The sequence below is a fragment of the Ambystoma mexicanum genome, chromosome 3q (assembly GCF_040938575.1).
Source record: "Ambystoma mexicanum isolate Mex_15411 chromosome 3q, UKY_AmexF1_1, whole genome shotgun sequence".
In the NCBI taxonomy this organism is placed as follows: Eukaryota; Metazoa; Chordata; class Amphibia; order Caudata; family Ambystomatidae; genus Ambystoma; species Ambystoma mexicanum.
Window position 1 is genome coordinate 1,083,194,728 of NC_090926.1, and position 21,582 is coordinate 1,083,216,309.

General features: G+C 43.6%; 1 protein-coding gene across 1 annotated transcript in view; it reads left to right on the plus strand.

The window, feature by feature from the left end:
- LOC138583274 (zinc finger protein 282-like) overlaps positions 1 to 21,309 on the plus strand; it is a 71,655-nt gene extending 50,346 nt beyond the window's left edge. The window contains exons 5-7 of the mRNA XM_069655372.1: positions 17,060 to 17,170; positions 18,474 to 18,572; positions 20,463 to 21,309. Coding sequence (XP_069511473.1) covers positions 17,060 to 17,170; positions 18,474 to 18,572; positions 20,463 to 21,136 — 884 coding nt within the window. The 3' untranslated portion in view covers positions 21,137 to 21,309. The remainder of the gene's footprint in view (positions 1 to 17,059; positions 17,171 to 18,473; positions 18,573 to 20,462) is intronic.
- Positions 21,310 to 21,582: the final 273 nt, after the last annotated feature.

Below are 21,582 nucleotides of genomic sequence, written 5' to 3' on the forward strand. Positions count from 1 at the left end.
AGAGGGAGAGGCAGTGGGGAGCAGGCACAGAGAGAATGGTGGGGGAGCAGGCATAGAGACACAGAAAGAGGAGAGAGGGAGCGGGGCAGAGAGGACAGGAGCCCTACAGGTGGAAATGTAGAGCAGGTTGGGGAAGGAAAGAGAGGGGAAGGATGGAGAAAGGAAGACAAGGACATCTCTTAAAGGGGCCTCCTGAGCTCTTTGGCCCTCTCACCCCATCAGCACACCACATCCAGCAACCAAAAAAAGAGACTGGGCCCAGGTCCTCTGTCCACTTATAAGGCTGTTGCTCCACCCCTCCAGAGCCCGCCCACACCCAGTTAAACAACACGTGGAACCAATTTCTGGCTGTTGCCGGAACTTAGTGGCTGGAAGAGGTGGGAGGGCAAACCAGCTCACACCCACCCCCATGATATGTGGTGAGATGACATGACATGGAGAGGTTAATGACAGTGTATAGTTCAAGTGTCCTCCTAGAGCCCTTCCCCACCCTTCCCCACAATAAGGGAAACTAGTTTCTGTGAGATTCCCAGGTCAGAGGAAGATATAAATTATAGGGTACAGGGCAGGTGAACACAAAGGGGAGGTTAATTACAGGATGTGGGTTAAGTGGCCTTTCAGAGCAGGCTCCCCGTCCCCACCCAAGATGGAAACAACAAGTGGAACTCGTTTTGCAGGGGAGATAGGGTGAGGGGAAGGTGAGAGGAAGAGTTGAAAGGAGCCAGTGCCAGGCTGCAGCTGAGCAACAGGTAGAACTAGTTGGCTTGGGTTCACAACCCCTCGCACAGTGCAGAGGACACAGATGAAAAAACATTTGGGAAAAATAAAAGTCATGCACTACATTGCTGAAATTGAAAATGCAGAAATCCAACAGTAAACAAGTGACATATAGGTGAAACGAACACAGGTAGAGGCTGTCCGGGGTCCACACGTGGAGACTGCCATTTCTGCAATACATTGGTGAAATGGAAAATGCAGAAATCCAACAGTAAACAACATGCGTCATATAGGTGAAACAAACACAGGGAGAGGCTGTTTGGGGTCCACACGTGGAGATTGCCATTTCCACAGAATGACTGTGCAAGGTTTTCCCTGAAATGCCCCTCCTTGCTTTCTGTAACACTCACCTGGTATCCACGGGCACGTCACTCAGCCTGTTCTGACCTCTTACGACCTCAAACCCTTCCCTGGAGTCTACTCGACTAGAGACTGGGCCTGAAACACAGGATTGGTAGAGTTTAACTCCCTATTGTCTCTGTGTGCTTGAACCCCTTCTTCCCCAGGGTCCAACCCTTCCCTTTGATCTACAGCTCACCTTTTCTTGGAAAGTGTGCTCTCCGTCCTGCTTTCAGCGCAGGGGCGCGTTGATTGATGCAGGCCTGTTGCTGCCTAGTTACTTCACTGGCAAGAGTCCGACAGGTAAGTATAATGAGTCTTTTGAACAGCTCTCTAACTTCGTTCCTTTCCTTCCTTAGATGATGGCCGGCGTCCGGGGATGGCGACGTGCTGCTGAGATGAGTAGCGCTGAAGGTGAGTGAGAGCGCGATGCGACCCTTTCGTATTTGTATTGAACAGAGTTCTTTTTCTGTGTATTTTAGGTGCCGTGACGTTTTCAGGGTGGATGCCGGTTATGAAGAAGAAATGCTGTGAGTAAGCGCGGTATGCAGCGCCTCTAGACGTTTCCATGCTAACCAGGAGTGTCTTTTCTCTCTTGCAGATGAATGAGAAGTTCCGGAGACAGAGTTCCCCCAGAGTGGCTGGGATTCAGGTAAGCGTTTGAAGCTTGTACAGTCTTTAAAAATAAGCGAAGATTTGCTGAATGCTTACTAATGCCTTTTTTCTGTTCTTTTCCCTTTTCCTTAGGAAGCGGCGTGCCGGGATGGGAATGACACCGCCGAAGATGCCCGCAGAACAGAAGGAGCGATGAATGATGGGCCGAAGGTTCGGTCTCAGGCCAACCGCACAGCCCGATTCAGTTCAGTGCTTCTGTTCCAGGGTCGCTAGTGGTCGGGGGCTACCAGCTATCTTTATGAATATATGCAGCTTCGCCAGCTCCGCCAATTTCCTTTATGGCCATTTACAGGATGTGGCGGGAAAAGGCCCCTCCTCCGCTCCCTTCCCCAGCGTGCCGCTACAGCACTGATTCCGTCCCTTTTTGTGATGGCCGCAACGCTCGTTACAGCTCGCGTTTTCACCCAATTCCTGGGTAGTAAGTGCTCGACACTCTCCCACGCCTCGTTAACTCTGTGGATTGTGGTATTTCAGCCTGGCGACGATTAATTTTGTTTCTGGATTAATAGCAGTACGGAGCTCTTCTTTCAAACGGCCATCACGTTGGCTGCTCAGCAGCGCCTCCCTCCCAAGAGAAGGTATCTAAACCTTTGGAAATCTAAGAGACTTCCCTGTGTCACTGCACTGAAGGTGCTGTGTGCCACAATGTAAAGATGATGCCTATGGAGTTTGTCAGACTCCAAAGTCAAAAGAAACACAGAGAATAAATCACATAGAAAATACATGAGAGATAACAAGTCCTGAAGTCCAGCAAAAGAGCTGGGAGTCTCTAAGGTAGAAGAGAATTAGCACATTTCTGATAATTCTCCCTAACAGAGACCTCGGAGCCTTGATAGTCAGACGGATCAGGAAGGCACAAGCGGGCCCTGTTGACCCAAGGTAAGTTCAATGGACAGGAAGATGTCGCACCTAGAAACGCTAGTGTACATGCACGTTATAAATGCCATATCATATCTTAAATGAACTTGCGGTGTTACATAGGGAGGGAAGTAAGTAGAGGCGTAGAAGGATTCTGAGGTAAGTAATAATTAGGATCTCAGGTGGTGAAAGTGACCACGATGTGACCAAAGGTTTTATAAATGAGGGTGTAGGAGAAGGCCCTTGGGTATTTTTATTTCACTTTAATGGTTTGTTATGACTATTGTCAAATACATGAGCACTGAGTACAAAATCTCTGGACACAGGACAAGTCTATTGTGCAACACACCAAGAATATCATAATACAAATAAGGTAAAACTGTAACACAAGTACAATGGCAATGTTAGGTGTGATACAGGCTTACCTCCTAACTCAGTTGTGCCTTTACAGCTGTTCCCTGACCCCTTGCCTCTCAGTCTTCCACACCCTTCCCAATTGTCTGTTGTGAGTTTAAGTGGGTCACCCCTATGTTGACTCTCCTGGATGCCTCTCTTGGTTGCCACGATTAGACAGTAGTATGGGAGCCATTTCTCCAGAGAGGCTGGTTGAAGCCAAGAGTCTTCTCTTGTCCTATAGAACCCCCCTCCCCCACAGCACAGAAATAATTCTTGTACAGTTGGGAAAGGCATGTTCTTCAAACAAACCTGGCAGGAGTTGAAAGATAAAAAGCTATTTATTCTAACACACACACTATTTCAGAGCAGATTTACAACAGTCATAGGTAAACAGATGAATAACAAATGTTTCTACTGGCTGCCTACAGTTGTCTTATTAAAGCATAATGAATAACATGACAGTATGAAATACAGTGACAGAAAATGAAAATAAGCCAGAATTAAACTTCCCATCAGTGTAGTGAAGACAAGTCTGGAAAGTTGCCTTTCTGCCAACACAGGAAGGATGCACAGGAATCTAGGTACCAGGCACCGTCTCTGTCTTGATCCAGGCATGAATACGATGAAACAATTAGGCATAAGCACATCTTTCCAGAGACTGCTCAGGTGTTGTGAAATCTTTGATCTGAACATCCAAAACCCCAGTTATGGCTGAACAGATAGGCTAAACTGCTATCCATTATACCTGCTCAATACAGATGTAAAGATTGTCGAAACATTTCTTTGCGGAGCGCCTGGATCGTGTGATGCCCAATCTCATCTGGTTCGATTAATGAATGGGATCTCTGGAAGTGACAACATTAGAGAGCTGCTTAATGTTTTACATTTACATCATAACTCTATGGCTCCCCTGGCGGCATAGGGGTAGAATCGGAGAACGCAATTGATATGGTAGTGTGAGGATATCTAACTTCTCTTCATAGTGCTTTATAATAGCGCTTCTGCTTTGTTACTAGTCAAGAGGTTGACCTCAGTAAACTTTGTATATGGGAACTAGATTAGGGTGCACCTTACCTTTTCAGTTTGGCCTTAGGCTCACTGTTGGCAGCCCCTATGATAGAGGCCATAGTGATGTGCCCTGTAGAGTTTCGAGTTCTTGCATAGGTGGATGACTTGTTGGTGCTCCAAAAGGTGGGGGTAAACACTCTAAAATCTCCCAGAATTGTTTTTCTTATTTAGAGAAGTGCTTATAATTTCCTTTACTGCAGCAAAAAAAAACAAAAGCAAAATCCTGCTCGATGGACTCCAAAGGTCATGGGGAGGATGTACTTCTTGCCATGTAATTGAAATATGTGAGGAAAGTGTGGTAAGGATCCCAACACCCTAATACATATGTTGGGACTCTTCCATTCCTTCTGCCTTGCCTTTTTCTTGGCCTACTTGTATGGGTGCTCCGACCTGGTTCCTTCTACAAAGAACTGTGGTGTCATCTTTGATAACTCTTGGGTGTTGCTCGAGTGCCCGGCCAAGATGGACATTCTCTCTTGAGCTCTTGCCCCTAATCAATCCTGAATCATCCTACTGCTTCTGCAGGGCGCAGTGTGTCACACAGATTCAGGCTCATTATCTTGCAGGGCGTAGAAGAGAGTATGATTGAGTGGACATCTCCCACAAAGACGGCCCTCCATAAAAACAAAATGAAAGAAGCACCAGTGACGTGCTGGGCTGGGTAGTCCCGCAGAGAGACTGCGATCACTCAACGTTCCCGACGAGAGGCTTCTGCAGCGAGGCGGGGAGTGACGTGCTTGTAGGCCGGCACTTGGGCTGCATTGGGTATGCCAAGCGGTGGCTTGTGGCCTGGACGAGGGTTACCACCACGTGAAGCTGAACAAGGAGCTCAGATTACAGATTCAGAACAGCAAAAGTCGACAAATAGAGCAACAAAAAATCACAACATTTTTTCCACTGGTCCAGTCAAGATTATACAGTGAAGTGACCGAAGCGAGTCAATTACCAACTGACTCACTGATGTCAGCCAGGTCTGTCATGGAACACAAAGATAGTACTGAGATTTCAGGCCCAGTCCTACGAGATGTAGTGAAACATTCCAGTACAACTCTTTTGGACGTTTGCATAAGTCTTGAAGATTAAATACAAGCACTGGACGGTCTAACAGACAGGTTAAGTATTTCACCCAGACTTCTGACTCCCCGGGAACAGTGAAGAGCATGAACCAAGTGGGAGAGGACAGAAACATAAAGAACATTTGGGCTACTATGACCGCAAGGTGACACATCACTCAGTAGAGATTCCTCTGAGTGTGGAAACAGTCCATTGGTGGCCTTGAATATTGTTCATCAATCTTTCATACGTTTGTATGATACAGGGTCATGGATGTAAGAGAGAACTCGTCTATCCTGACAGAAATTAAGAGCAAGCTATTAACTGAGGATCAGGTATTCATTCGAGTACAAAAACCATTGGTAAATGATCAAATAGACATGGTAGTTAATCAAATGACATGACAGCATCTGAGAAGGTTGAAGGAAACGTGATTGTAAGACAACAGTCTCCACACAAAGAGCAATCAGAAAGTGGTATGCTCACCGCTAAGACCACTGTGAAGGAAGGGGTGAGAAAGAAATCTAAAAACATCAAAGGTTGTGTCAAGTCCGCCAACAGAGGATCTAGAAAATTCCTGAGAGTTTTAGGAGCAACAAAGACGAGAGAACAATCAGACACATCCGGGAAAAACATAGGAGGAATATTTCAGTCTATTACTGAAATTAAAGACAGCCCGACAATGACAACAAGACTTAAGGCAAGCAAGAAAGAAAAGGTACACCTTGAACATGTGACAGCACACGTACCTAGCCCAACGAAATCCCCAGCAAAGGTCGATTCGGGAAACATAAAAGTGGAAAAAGCAGAAGAAAAGGAAAGGAATTGGCAGACTCCCGGAAACTGAATTAACTTCTAGTCGTGGTTTAGTGGGGAGAGGACAACATAGAATTAGAGATGACGAATTTAGAAATCATTTATATTCAGTAAGAAATGTTGATTACCAACCACTAAGAATAAATCCTACGACTAACTTCCGTAAGGGGGCGCCTCAGACAACAAAATATCTAAAAAATAGACAGGGGGAATGAGGGCGACCTAAACACGCCATACACTTTTGAATCAGTGTTTGAGAGTGAATGGGATGTGCCGCTCAACAGAGCCAGAATAATGTCTGTTTTTCATTTGAGTCCTACGTTAAGGTCAATTTCGTCATCTGACATTAAGTTTCTCCACGTGTTTGATGAAAGCCACTTGGGGAAATGTGCGGTACACTTTTATTCCTAACTTATTGCTAATTCAGCGTGTGACAAACAAGAAGAATTTTTGATTAACAGGTTTGAAAGTTATTATATGAAGAGTGATACGGCTGAAAAGCAATCCAACCAGGGTAAAAACACTACAGACAAAACAAACTTAATTTTTTCAGTTAATAACGACGGCCAGAGGCAGGTTTTTTTTTGGGAAAGAGACAGGTAGTAGGGCCTGGCTCGCAAATACGCTATCAACATCAATCACACCGCGACCCGGGTTTCAGAATAAGGGAACATAAACTCTTGAGTTGTAATTCAAGAAGACACAACAGATTTCTGAATACCAACATTAGGGATTTTTTAGCAGGTTACGACTACATCCTAATACAAGAACCTTGCCTGAATGTGGATGCCGTTTTTGATGGATACATATTTCATACCAAAATGCTATGAAAGGTACATAAGGGAGACCTTTTGGCGGAATTCTTACCGTGATAAAGAAACATGCAGGGCCGTACCATTTGTAAAAAGAAACAGGTGTCAGAAGCAGTTCTAGCAACAGTAGTGGTTGATAACCAAGGCAGCACGGAGAATAGGTTGCTTGACATCTACTTCGACCCGATGCACCTGAATGGAAACAGGCTACGCTGGTACCTATTTTCAAAAAAGGTCTCAGAGAAGATCCGGTTGGCTGTAGGACCATGGCATAAATTGATACATCTTCAAAAATATTAACAACATTAGTTTTAAAAGATCCAAGGCAGTGGGCAGAGAACTTAAAGCGTTTTATTCCCTTGCAGACCGGATATAGAAAAGGTATGGGTACGATAATGAGTGGTTTGGCGACATCAACGTGTATGTCACTTTCTAGAGGAGGACTCACATTGTATATGGCGGCCCTACATCTTTCCTCAGCATTTGACAACGTAGACGCGTCTAGGTTATGGAAAAATTTACAGGATGGGATATTAACAATGACCTGTTAAGCATGCTACAGCTCCTGTATTAGAATAACAAAGCCAGAGTCAGGCTAAATACGGAAGGCGATCTGTCAAGAATTGTATTGATTCAGAAGCGAGTCAGACAAGGATGTGTACTCGCCCCAACCCTTTTCAACCTATATATGGCAGATCTTTGGGATGTAGGTAGTGGTTGGGACGGGTACCCACCAAAATACACTGATTTAAGAATCAACTGCATTGCCTATGCTGACAACCTTTTCCTCTTAGAATTTACTCTGGCAGGTCTACAGAGAACCCTGAACGGGGTAGAATCCTACTTATGTGAGAACAGGCTGGTTATAAACCAGTCGAAATCATACACAATGGTAGTGAGCAGCAAAAGGAAAAGAAATATTTGGGACTGTTGATCTCCTCGCAAAAGGTGTTAATAAATCATAAAAACATGTTAGAGGAGAAGATGAGATCATGTGTAACCTTAATGAAGGTGATAAAAAGTAGACTATGGGCCTCATCACGAGTTTGGCGGTAGCCCTTAAATCCGGCGGTAGCGCTGTTAGAGCCGGATTTAAGGGTCTGCCAAATCACATCTTCGGCTTATTTCCCCCCAGCTCATAGCTGGGGGGAAATCCGCTGAGATTTTGCTGATTTTCGGCACGTTTACCGCCGGCGGGAAATCCGTCGGCGGTAAAACCGCAAAATTTCCCCATTGAGCCCAATGGGAAATGGGCAATTCCCGACTGGGCTCAATGGGGAATGGGCAATACCCGTTCTGCCAAACCCGTGATCCGGCGCTAATAGCGCCGGTGGGTTTGGTGGTAGGGCTAATAACGCCAGCGCTTTTAGCGCCGGCGTTACCGTCCAACTCGTGATGAGGCCCTATGTGCCTTCTCCTTAGATCCCCTCATAGAGTTTTTTCATATGAAGTTTTCTCACATGGTGCTGTACGATGTAGAGCTGGTGAATTTATTTACCAGGAAATATTTAGATTCTCTGGAGGGAATAATTTTGAAACAAGGTTTAGGCCTGTCAAAATCAGTGCCTCCAAGCATTGTGCGGTTAGAAATAGGCCTACAATCTTGGTGGGTGCAATATATAAAGAAATAGACATCTTTGTATATGAAGGTTAAGAAATCTGAAAAACCAATTCTTGGGTCCTTTTTAAGGTATATGCAAGTGAATCAAAGCCTTTTCTGTGGAAGTATAAAAAGTGATGTGTACGTTTTATGAGTTTGCTGGAGATTGTTGATACTGATTTGTGAACTGACCATTACAAATAAGATCACACGGTGGAACAGAATAACAAATATGGAAGATCTGGAGAGATAGAAACTATACAGAAACAGAGGAATCTTTTATGTTCCCATGACAGAAAGGAGACTGTATCTACGTAAGATTCCTTCTCATGGGCACAGAGACTGGTATTTCAGATTTCGTCTGAACTGTTTGGCCACATTCGAGGTAATTGGACCAAGACTTAGAATACCATACAAGCTTCGTAAGTGTCGTATTTGTAAGTCTGACAGTCAGGAAACGTTGTACCATGTGGTGTTAAAGTGTTTGGATACGGTTTCTTTCAGACTCACGACATTGGCACCTTTTGTACACTCCACAACGTCAATCGTAGCAAATTACCTGTGGATGAGACTAATGACAGGTACTAACACATCACTTTTCCTTGCATTAGACTCCAAAAGAAAATATTTGTAGTGCTTGAAAGTGTGACAGATCAGGGTGAAGAGCTACTTGCTGGACTGATGCACAACGCAATTTAAATGATAAGCACTTGTGACATGTTTAAGACAAATTTGAAATGTGAAGCACTCTAGTTAGGCATGAGAAACTTGTTTTAATCTTTTAGATTATGAAATGGCTTCAAGGGTTTAGAGGTAGTTACCTGAGATGTTATACATTAAGAAAGCACTGTAGAATGTCACAGTGAGATAGATTAAGTTAAGAAATATTTTGACAAATATGCACCATGGACTTAATTGGGTAGTACTGTTGGTTTGTAGTCGATATATTAAAAAGAAATCTTTTTATATAATGAATTGCTTATGTGAATACTGTGATGTGAGGTTTTAAGTCTTGACTACAAAACAGAATTGTTTGATACAATTAGGGTATACACTCTAGAACGGTATAGGAAGAAGTTGCCGTATTGTGCAAATGTGTCAGTTTAGCGTATATTGTTTTTATTGTTCTTTTTTTTCTCTATGGTTATTCCACTTGTTCATTGTTGCTTTGTAGTGTGTTTGTTATTATGTGTAAGGTATTTATATACTAAAATGATGTTTAATAAAAAAAATGAAGTGGAACTTACAAATGGAGAAGCAGGATAAATAGCAGCCTAAACTGCCATTCGACTCGGAGGGAATGGGGAAAAAGTCAAAAGAAGGAGCTCCCCCACAGCAAGAATGTTCAGAAGGGGATCACTCCTGCACTACAGAGATAAAGGAAATGTTTCTACAGCTCCAGGCACGTATCACTGGACTTGACTGCACAATAGATCTGCTCACTTGTAAGGGCGATCATCTTAAAGCCCGTCTAGATAAACATGGCTCAATATTAGACACGGCTGAACAAAGAGTCTCAACAGTGGAAGATGGAGTGGCCTTGCACGAGTCTTAGGTAACAAAATTGAGAAGGTAGTGGACGCTATAGCAAAGAAACATCTTTGATAACTCTTTTTCCTTGGCTCCTCAGATTCTTGAGCTCTCTAAAAAATCTTTTATTACAATCTGCTCAAGCGTATCCTTCCTCCTCTCAACTCCCCTCTTAAGGTGGAGATCATTAGGGCAATGGTGATCTCGAGGTTGGACTTCTGCAATGGCGGCTATCTGGGATTCCTCAAATCCTTACTTCACAACCTGCAGATTGTTCAGAACAAAACTGCTTGGCTAATTAATGGCCTCAGCCCCAGGATGACATTGCTCACCCCTGTCTTAAATCCCTCTAAATCCCTCTACGGCCTCCCTGTGGAAGCTAGGATACCCTTGAGAGCCCTCAGTCTTATCCATCTGACGTACAGGAGGACAGTGGGTATGGCTACTGCAATGGCAGGGTGTCCAAGTACCACCCTAGAAAAACCTCAAGATATGCCTCCTCCAGATTTCTTTTCATTGGGTGGGTCAAGAAGAAAATGATTGGGGGCAAGACCCTTGGGACTTCAATGATCCACCCATCTCTGCAATGCCCATTCACACAGGGAAGTAGGAAACCACCTTAGTTTTAAGAGATTCCTCGAGACTGTGCTCTTCAAAGAACACTTTCACACTTATGCTTGTCCCTGTTCGCTCCGTCGCAGCAGTTGCTTTAGCTGTGGGAAGGATGAGCGTCTTTTGTCTCACTATGGCTAAGGGACCGGTTGAACTTCAAAGTGTCTGCCTTTCGCCCTCCACCTCCTTGGCCCTTAGCTCTTGATTTTTGCACTTGTTCATATTGTTTGACGTTTGATGCTGATGTATACCTGCACTTGGCGCTGTAATCGGTCATATGTGAAGACTGTACTTCTGTCCGGCTCTTCCACCATGCTTACAGCATCTGAATGTGAGAAGGCTGTGAAGCAGAGAATAACTTTTCTTCACCCTTTTCTCACTCACACTTGTGGTGCCACAAATTGACTGTGATTCACAGAGGGCGCTTTATAAATGCACTATAAATAAGTAGCTGGAAATTAAAACAATTTATGTGTGACATCTTGCATTGGCCGAGTAAGATACTGAGTGAAACAGATCATTTGGGGTTCAAAATCATGCAAGTAGAAGGCACGATAAAAGGGCGAAATCTTGCAAGTAGGAGAGCACCAGTTCATGGACTGAGACTGGCTGACCCTTGTTGCACTGTTCATCCTCACAACTCATAATATTAATGAATAACTCTGTGTTCCTATGCATAGGTCACGACCTGTTGCACATATGTAAATGAGTCTACTTTTCTCCCACAAGCTACTGTATGTTTTCCCTGATACAGATGCATATATGTAGAAAAGAAGCCTGAACTTATGGTACCTCTAAATAGGGTTTGCAAGGGTATTACATTGAATTCACAACAGCACCCACACCAACACGAGAATTGAGCATGTCACTAAAGGCCACTATGCTGCTGGCCGGTGTGTCTGACCTTTCTCCTACATGAGCCAAGTGGCTTAAGTCGTTTCTGTATTTTCCCTGCACAGTCGCTCTCACTCTGTCGTCACCACATTATTTTGTGAGATGTTCAAGCAAAATGAGAAGAAATGATATCCAATACATTTTGGCGTTATGATGTTATCCTGCTCTTTGCTGGGGATTAAGATTTAGAACTTCATCCAAGACTTATTTATAAGTGATGGGGTGCAGAGGTCGAGGTCATGATCAGGGGATCACGAGACAACTCAAAGCCCACTCAAGATCACAGATTTTATTTTAATAACAAATACAAATAGGGGAATAGGGTTAAACGAGTTCACAGAATGGGTTGCTGGATCTGTCCAGTGCTGTGAGTTTCTTGTTCGCCCATTCCCTTTCTCCCTGCACCATGTGCCCTTTCCAGGTGAGTAACGGTCATTACAGTCTCTGGGATATATGGTGTCGCACACTCCTTTCTTCCTTGTCTGCGGACAAGTCTTCTTTGGTCATCTCTGAACTTCTCAGGATGTTGTGTTGGACCACTAAGATGTTTCTGTGACTTATTAGCGTCCCCCCTGGTTTGCTGGGTCATCTGGACGGGGTCGGACGTCAGACTCTTTCAGCTTGCTAGGACTCCAAAGGTTATCTCACGTCCTCTCCCTGTGGTAGATATTTATTTTATTTATTGTATATTTATAAAACGTCTATACATCAAATGGTGTTTCAAGGCACCACAAGACAAAAAAAGGTGGGGTTGGGGGGACAGAGAAGAAAACAGCAATAACAGTACTATTATGCCTTGTGTCATTCGGATTGTGCAAATGCAGTAACACAAAGTAGGGAAGGAGAGGGCAGGCAGGGGCGGAAGGGAAAATGCTGAAATTGCTAGGGTGGGAGTGAAGTGACGGCCAGAGTGGTGGCATACAAGTGCAGGGGGGAGGGGAGGAGGTGAATAGGGGGGCCCCTGTGGCAAGGCAAGTGCTAAGGGGAGTCCAGGTGGGCAAGTACCAGAGGATGCATGGAGTGCAGGGATTGAGTACCACACGCCAAGTGTGAGGACAGGGTGGACCAGGCTTGGTAGGGATGCACACCCTGCCAGGCTAGTCAGGGGCAGGGGGCCTGGGAGGGCAAGAACAGGTTAGAGGCGGGGGGGGCTAGGTCCTGGAGACCGGAGTTCTGGGTAGACTGGGCAAGGAGGGCCTGGTGCACTCTCGGGCTCAGAAGGGACCAGGCAGCCAGTCAATGCGGCAGATGGGGGCATTAAAAGGGGGAGGGAAGGAATAAGAGAAAAGGAAGGTCTTGAGAAGCTTCCAGAACTTAATGAAATCCGGTTTAAGCCTGAGCGGGGCACGGAGGCCATTCCAGAGGGAGGCTCCTGCTGAAAAGAGAGTTTGACCCCTCGCTCTCTGCTTGGAAAAGTGTCTGATCTGCAGAGAGTTGGAGCTAGAAGACCCAGAAGGAATGTGAGGCATCTTCACCATTGTGCAAGTCTTTGTAGGGTCACGTTAAAAGGGAATTCTCTCTTGTTTTTTCCACATTTATTCTTTCATGTTACCATGTACCTTTCTGCCTCGCCCCTTCCCTCTTCTAATCTGTCTTTTACTTTTTTATATGCTTATTTGACACACGTTTTCTTTCCCTTTCTTCTCTATCTCCTGACTTTTGCTTTCTCCACTCCTTCTCCTCTCTACTTTCTCTACACCTTCCTTCCACCCGCTGCTTGCTCGACAATGTACTCTCCTTCCATGCCACGCCTTTTCTAGTCTTACTTGTTCTCCCTTCTCACTCCCGTTCCTCTGCTTCTCTCTTTCACCTACTTTGATCTTCTCTCATTATTTATTAACTCTTCTGTTTCTTCCCTTCACTCCCTGTTCTCTCTTGAACGCCTCAACCCTTCCCCTAATCTCCTATCTTACCTCTTCACTTCTTCCACACCTTTGCCTCTCCACCTCCTCCAGTCTTCTGTCTTTCCTCTTATCTGACTCTGCACCTGCCCCTGCTTATCACCTCCTCCACACCTCTGCCACCTCCTTACTTCATTCTCCCCGTTCTACCTCCATTGATCCTCTATTTCCACTGCCTTACCCTTTGTATCTCCATCTTTCTCCTCTAGTCCCCTCCGTCTGTGTGTCTTGCTCTCTTTCTCTCTCCTTTATTTGTTTTATTTATTGAACGCGAACCTACCTACGATAAGCAGCGGAATGCTGTACAACATAGGGTTAATAGCAATACAGGTAAGGGGCACAAGTTACCTACAATTAAGCAGAAGGGGTAATTCGGGGTGTGGTTGGGGTGGCGGACAAGTGGGATCAGGGGTGTCTTATGGTATGTGAAGTATGTGCTCTTTGAAGAGGAGTGTCTTGAGATCCTTTCTGAATTGCTTGAGTCTAATATTCGAAGTGTGTTAGGAAAGATATTTATTTTTTCAACTTTCCTTCCTTTGTACCCTGACCTGACTTTGGAGGTAAGTAAAGCCTTTTTGCTTCACTTATCTTGCTCAACTCATTTATTTTGGAAAGGACAAACGTGGGCACTAGAAGCAGAATCAACTCGCACAGCACTGGGTCATTGGGTATACGGTTTGTTTAAGTTTTGGTAAATTTAATTAGTAGCATGTTCACGGGAGGGAGAGGTGTTACCTGTAAGAGGTTTTGTCTTTGGGCTATTACCTAACTTGACTGTATTTTAGTATCGGGGTATACTGGCAGTAAATTGACAATGTCTTATTGTGGTGGTAAATTAGTGATGAGCATATTCATAACACTGCCCTATAGGATAATACACCTTCCCCTTTTTTATAACCATGCCCTATTCTAGGGTTGACAGCAGGCATATCCATCCAGGCTTAGCACATTTAGAAGAAACCAAATTTTGCATAGATTGTGTATAGGTTGTGCCGATGACTTATCTACAACAGGACCTAAAATGTCCTGTTCAGCCCCAGCATGCATGGCTGAACCCACTCGCACAACACACCAGCTTTCTAGCTTGCCTTTATATTGCCCCTTTTGTTTCTTACTTTATCTCTGGTGGTAAATACTTTTTACTACCGTGGTGTAGGCACTAGGGTGCTTCCTAATTACTTCTCCTCATCTAGAGGATAACCCCCAGAGACATAAAAAAAAAGCTTACACCAATTTCGTTTGTACCGTTTTATGACTCTGTTAAACATCATGTCATTTACACTAAAAGCATAGTTCATTTCACAACAATGCATTCACCAATTCTTGCCAATTCTTCAACACTGCCGTGGTTACCTAAAAGAAAAAATATAAACAGGCATTGCAGTACATAGAAATATTTGTAACATTGACTTCTGTCCTTTTGTCATTGAGCATGTGTAAAAGAAAACATTGAATATTTTGTTTAAAAATAACCCCCTGTGCTAACTGATAAGAACCACATTCGATCCTCTACAACTACTTACATTTAGTTATGAGGTTTCTGCGCCTTATCTGAAAACTCCCTTTCTGTCGTGGATGATCTGTACTGAAGTGTTACAGCCTCCACACTGCTACTTCGCTCACCCGAACACGGCAGCGCCACACTCCCTTTCGGCATTCAGCAACAAGAAGAAGAGCCCCCACCGTTTTCTGCTCCCTGTATTTATATTTGATGCCTGTCACTAAAAAAACGAAACCTGCCTTCTTTCTGACTTGTCCCTTCACCCCAGCAACTTCTACAATCTTGAGCTCTCTGTCCAATCACCCACAAGAGCATGTATGTGTATCAACTTATTTCCTGCAAAAACAATGAACTCTCAGAATGCAAAAAGATATTTCATTCATCATTTTATTTTACAGTGCTCATTTCTTTTCCATGGAACGACAAAACGAAAAGCATTTCATTATTAAAAGGGAACATTACTGGGCATAGAGAATAGTTACATTTAGAATTTGCTGTCTTTTTTGCAATCACTTTTCTTTTACCATTGAAAGCCTAGTTCACTGCCATAATGAGATCAATGTGTCATTTCAATTTCTTTTTTTTGCTTTAACCTGCTCTAATTTGCATAATTTGCTGTTAATTTTTTCATTCATTTATTCTCACCCCACTGAAATGCTGTCATGCAATCACTAATCTGTTGTTCCCATCTGAATCCATTTAACTATCTGTTTCTGTTGAAATCACTGCCATCTGCACTTATTTTACTGGCTGTTTTTAAAATCACTGCCATAATACCTTACATACCCACACCTCTTGTATTAACATGAAGGGTTGGTCCCTGTAATTCCTGCGCTGATAATTAGGTACACAATGTTTTTCAAGTTTATGTAAAGGATTTAATCTGATTTTGGTAGGTCAGCCGACACGTGTTTCGCCCCTTAACAGTCTTTCTCAAGGCTGGGCTGGTTTCTGGAGAGTCGCTATTCAGAGACCAGCCGAGTAGAACAGGAGCTGAAAGGCACTGAAAGCCCACCAGGGCCAACACCCGCGGGGTTATTGACCACAAATACCTGATGCCTATCTTCAATTACCCAAGAGCCAAGGAATCTGGCTCTGCCATTGCTAATGAGATTGTCCTACAGGCAGGTCATAAGCCCATCAACCATGGGCAGCCAAGAATCAATTTAGCCTTGAGAAAGATCTTTATGGATCAAAAGACGTGTCGGCTGACCTACCTAAATCACTGGTTAAATCCTTTACATGAAAACTTGAAAAACATCATGTGCCATATTATCAGCGCAGGAATTACGGGGACCAGCCCTTTTCATTTATTTTGGAGGCACTGGTCAGCCGTTATGGTTACTAGTGCAGAGGGGTTGTGTTGTTATCTTTTGATGTCCCTACCTCAGGCTGGTCGCATAGAACCGTGTGCTCCTGTGCACCATCTTATTTTTTTACTGCATAATGCTTTTTTTGAGTACCATATATAAAGGAATCCCAGGAGGGGCTATGTATGCTGTAATGTTTTTGAAAGGCTTCATTTCATTCCTGCTTGAAGAGAAGGTGATGACTATGAAAGCTCGCAAACAAACAATGATAATAATTATTTGTAATCTGTATAGCACTTTTATCCAAAGTGGTTTACATAGAACATTTTTATATACAATTATTATTACCCAATCGAAAAAGGTACTCATTTTTATCAAGCTTGGAAGGATGAATTGCTGGGTCGACAGGCCGAATTCAAACCTGCCGATCACAATCTGATCCCAACAGCAAGAGCTTAATCCACTGAGCTTTCTTTCTGTCATACCATTAAAAACTGACTTTTCTAACATGGGGCTATATTGGTGAATTACAGCCTGTTGTATGCCTAACATGCTCATTCTTTCACCTAAACCATGTCTGCCTTTAATGGGAAGTCTACTGGCACTGTATTTGTTTGATCTTACACTGATGGTTTATTATCTAAAAGGGCTATTTGCTGAATAGTATTATTACTTGAATCAATCTCTGTGGGTGGGGTATTTTGTATTTGAAATGTTACTCCAATTGTCCCATGTGATATCTTTTTTGTTGCCAATGTTTTGCTTTTGAGAGGGTAGAGAAAAGGCAAAGGTTTAACAGTTAGTTGTTAATGTTAACTTTAAAGGACATTTGTACCGCGCACTATCACTACCGGAGTAGGTCCCGTGGCGCTCTTGTTCGCTTTTCCTAAATGTAATCCTTTTCTCTTGTTTCACAGGATTTCCATTCCTCAATGGTGACATCTATCTGAGAAAAGAAGAGCCGGACGCAATGCTTATTGATCATCTTTGTGCAGGAATGGGGGAAGGCCGCATGAACCCCAGCTCAGGTACATGACAGGTGCTTCGGGTTTCTTACAGCTGTGAGAATTGCACGTGAAGGATTTATTTTCAGCAAAGTCCAAATCTGTCCCAATTTCAGAGTGTTTCTATTCCTTTCATTTGGGTGGTGCGTAATCCAGTCTCATCTCAGATAAGTGAGGCACGGCTGGGACTTTAAAGCACTAGAACCATTCTTAAAATATCCACATTCCTTAGAAAGGAACCCTAAGAACTGCGGCACCCGCTCTTTATCATTACACAATGCTAGAACTGTCTCTGAAAGGCCTTCCCTTCTCCTAAGTTGAGAAGTATAAAGGGAGTCCAATATAGACTAAATCATGCATCCTTCTGGGCCAGGATATTGCTTGGGTCCAGGCCATTGGTGCCTTGAAACACCATTTGCTGTATAGGTGCATTATAAATACCCATTTAATAAATAAATAATCTGCCTAATAGATATCTCCCCATTTCCAATTCACGACGCACAGTTCTTGGCAGTATCGATCTTGAAATGCATTCACCATCTAGCAGCCCAGGCTGCTTTAGATCTAGGCTGCCTTAGTGTTCCTACGTCGGTGCTAACTCAATTTAGGGCACAGCTTGTTGGTAGAACCCACCTCCAAGCACTTCCCTCATAATGTAGGACTCTGTTAACATACTATTACAATTCCAGTTCTGTCATATTCATATTTGTGAGTGATTATGGGATGTTTGGTTCATCCATGTCATGGTAATACTGGGATGTGCACACATATACAAACACACTCATCATCAAAGAGGGGGACCTTCCGCATTCCTTATCTTTGGTGATTCTTGATGATGCATATATGTGAAGGGGGGAATTATCTGGGGCAAGGTGTGTGTCTTGGAAGCAAGACAACGCAGCGCAACACAGGTTCGAATTCCGAGACCGCGCTTAGAAACCAATCTCTGATATTAAGCGCGTTATAAAAGAACAATTATAATTATGTGCAAAGAGAACTTAAACAATTTATTTTCAGTCTATAACCCCTTCTATAGACTGCACACTGACATTTCGTTTCTCACTAGCTACAAGCATTACGCCGTGCCATGGGTGAGACATAAAACAGTTTGTGTGATGCGGGCTCCTTCTGCACTCTAATATTTCCCTGTCAGATTTACACAAGGCAAATGGATCCCTTCCAGCCCAGCCCAGTGCCTTCAAAAGGTCTTCATTCCAAACTCCCGCTTTTGTGCATGAAGAATGCTACCGGTTATATAGTATTTGGTTGTGAAGTATGCGTGTATACAAGTTTACATGGTATACTTCATTGTTTTTGTAAATAACAGGGTATGAAGTTGTTTCATTCCGCATAAAAGATGAGGAAGACATTTATTGTACATACGATCAGGACAGTAAGAGATTAAAAAGGACACAGAATCACTCGGGTGAGTAGACCGTGTGTAAGATTTACTATGCACGCCGTATTATAGACCTTGTATTAGAATGGCACTTGAACACTTATAGGCCCATTATATTAGAATGCAAAAAAAAATGATGTGTAGACCTGCATGTGCTATGTGTTATCTAACCTCTGCGCATGGACGGAAGCCAACCTTATCTCTTCTCTGCTGCTTCAGAATCTTTGGTAGGTGCTTCTGGGCTTTTTCTGATTCGCCTGTTTGCAAGAACCCATTTTCTATGGAATTTGATATGGTGCAATTAATAGAGCGACACGGATGTCCGCGAGAACGTGTGAAGCAGAGTGAATGCATAATAATGATTTCAGGTTCTATATAATGCTTCATGCCACATTCCCTTTGCTCCTAAGCACTGTAATCACCATTCTTATTATTACCTAATTTGATTGTGCTGAGAATGGGAGAGGGTTTGTGTCAGTGGAGGGCCACTCTTGGAACTTGTAGATTTGGTTTAATAAAGATGTTCATAGTTGGCAAAACAGTCTGTGTCTCGGCAGATAACATGATCTCGCCTTTCACCACCAATGTTAATATGTTTATGAAGTGTAAATGGTAGCGAGTTGGGGGTGTTGACTGGAATAAGAACGCCCTGCTAGCCCAAGTTGTTAGGCCCGAGTGAAGCGTTGACTTTCAACTAGGGCATAGGGTATTTGCAGGCAGGTTCAACATTCCACTCGTTAGCATCATGAGAACATTACGAGCACATCTGGGCTGCTAAAGGTGTATTTTTTTTGTGGAGAAACATTTCGTGTGAGCTGTTTCTACAGAAAAATAAAGATACTACAAACACGGTGGCTACCAGACACATTGGGTAAGGAAATGAACACAAGGAAGAGCCCCATTTCTATTTTTGCGAGTGGCTTGCGGGAAAAGATACTAGCAGCTGGAGTCGGCCTGGAGGTTGCAATCAGTGCGTGCCTTATTGGGGGCAGTCGGGAAGCTAATGTGGGGAGGGAGTCTGCTGACCAGAGAAACGGTAAGACACATTATTCAGCTCTCTCTGAACTCAGGCAAATATTAGTGGATTCAGCCCACAATTCAAAAGAGCTGATTGACTGGCTCTCCTGCACCAGGTGTAATTGTACATTTACACAACAGAGCATTGCATGACATCTACAAAGTCTCCGGAATCTAAGCGCTGACACATTCTAGCATGGGCCAGGCACCTGCAGGAACTTGGCTGTGACGAGCCTGGTGTGGCCAACATGCACGTGTTTCAGGCTGAAAATGTGTGCCCCTTACCGCTTCTCCACTGGCCACAAATGGACCTACTTGTTAGGAGAGGTCTATGTGCAATTAAAATGTATTTTAATGCCACTTAATTCTTAGAGACTAATGTCAGGCATGCCTCAGCCTAAGAAGAACTGCCCATGTTTAAGTTTGTGTTTATATACTAAGCATTGCATGGCAAGTACCTTCTAGGGCCTTCAGAGATTGAGAGATGGTTGCAAAATTATAAATCTACATGTTCACGTTTGCCCTTTTGTGTTTTAACCCTCGTCAGCTTTTGCAGCTCTAAACCGTGTGCATTCCTGTGTGCTCACTTTGGTAAATCACGCACTGCGCTTCTGATGCCAAACTCGCATTAGAGGTCGCCAGCATGCATGGATTCTGGGACAGAAGGATGTTGCACAGAGGAGACTATTTTAATCCTGTGTTGAATGTGCTCAATTTAAAAAGGGTTGAGAACATTTTACTGGAACGTCTGAACAAGGAGAAAACTCATCTGAAATATGTGAATATAAAATGCGTTTATTTACTTGGTGTGCTGCAAAATAATACTGTGCAATAATAGTTTTGAAGACTGTATTCTATTATCTGTAGAATTTTAATGGCATACAACTTTCATTCCAACAGGTGAAGAAAACATGAGCAGAAAAAAGAAAGTTGGGGATGCTTTAAAGGGTTCAGAAAGAGCTCCACACTGTAAAGCTTCTTCAGAGAAAATCAACCCTATTGTTCTGCAGAGCTGTAAAAAGGAAGACCACTCTAGAAAGCCAATGTGGTCTGCATCTTATCCGGAACTTGGAGGCGAGAGCAATGCCCAACCTGAGAGCAGTTTCAGCAATGCGCCACATTTCAGTTTGCACCCAGGAAGCGCTAGCACAGGAAGATCGAATGTATACAGTGACTGTGAGAGTAGCCCGAGAAGCTCACAGCCCCCTAAAGAGGCGCCAAACTCACAGCTCATCCAGAGAACGCACACATCAATCGGAAGTGACGCGGCCTGCAGTGTGAAGGGACCGCCTCCTCCGCACGCGAGATCCAATTCCAGGGCAGAGCCGCCAAGCGCAGCCAATGAATGCGAGAGAAGCTTCTTTCACAAGAGCCGCCCCCTCACGCAACAGAGAATAAATTCAGACGAGAAACCGCATGCGTGCACGTTCTGTCATAAAAGATTCAATCGGAGGTACAATCTGCTTGATCACATACGAATACACACGGGGGAGAGGCCGTACAAATGCACGAAATGTGAGAAAAGCTTCATTCAGAAAAGTCACCTTAACGAACATCTAAGGAAACATGCCTGAAGCAAAACCTCAAAACCCACAATTTCAGCAACTGGACTAGTTGTGAATCACGTGTTTTGCAGGGAGTTATTCTAATTCTATGGCAAGACAGGAGGCTCCTATTATGCATTCAATCTTTACTCTGACATCACAGCAGCAAAGAAGAAAAAACTTTTGTATAAAACTTCTTGAAGACAATTTTTTCACAACTTCAACAAACAATATATAAAATATTCCCAATCCAAAATGGAGGACAGGTCATGCCCTCAAGGTAACCAATGGGCATTGAGCCAGTTCCATAATTGTCCCTTCCTCTAACACCAACTCCTCTTTCTTTGCTGCTGACTAACACAGCTAAGTCACTCCTCCTAGTTCTTGCCTTGCTGTGCATTATATGGAGTTAGAGTGTTACTTTTGAGTATTACTTTGTCATATTGATTTATAGCCTTGTGAAGATTGTCATTTCT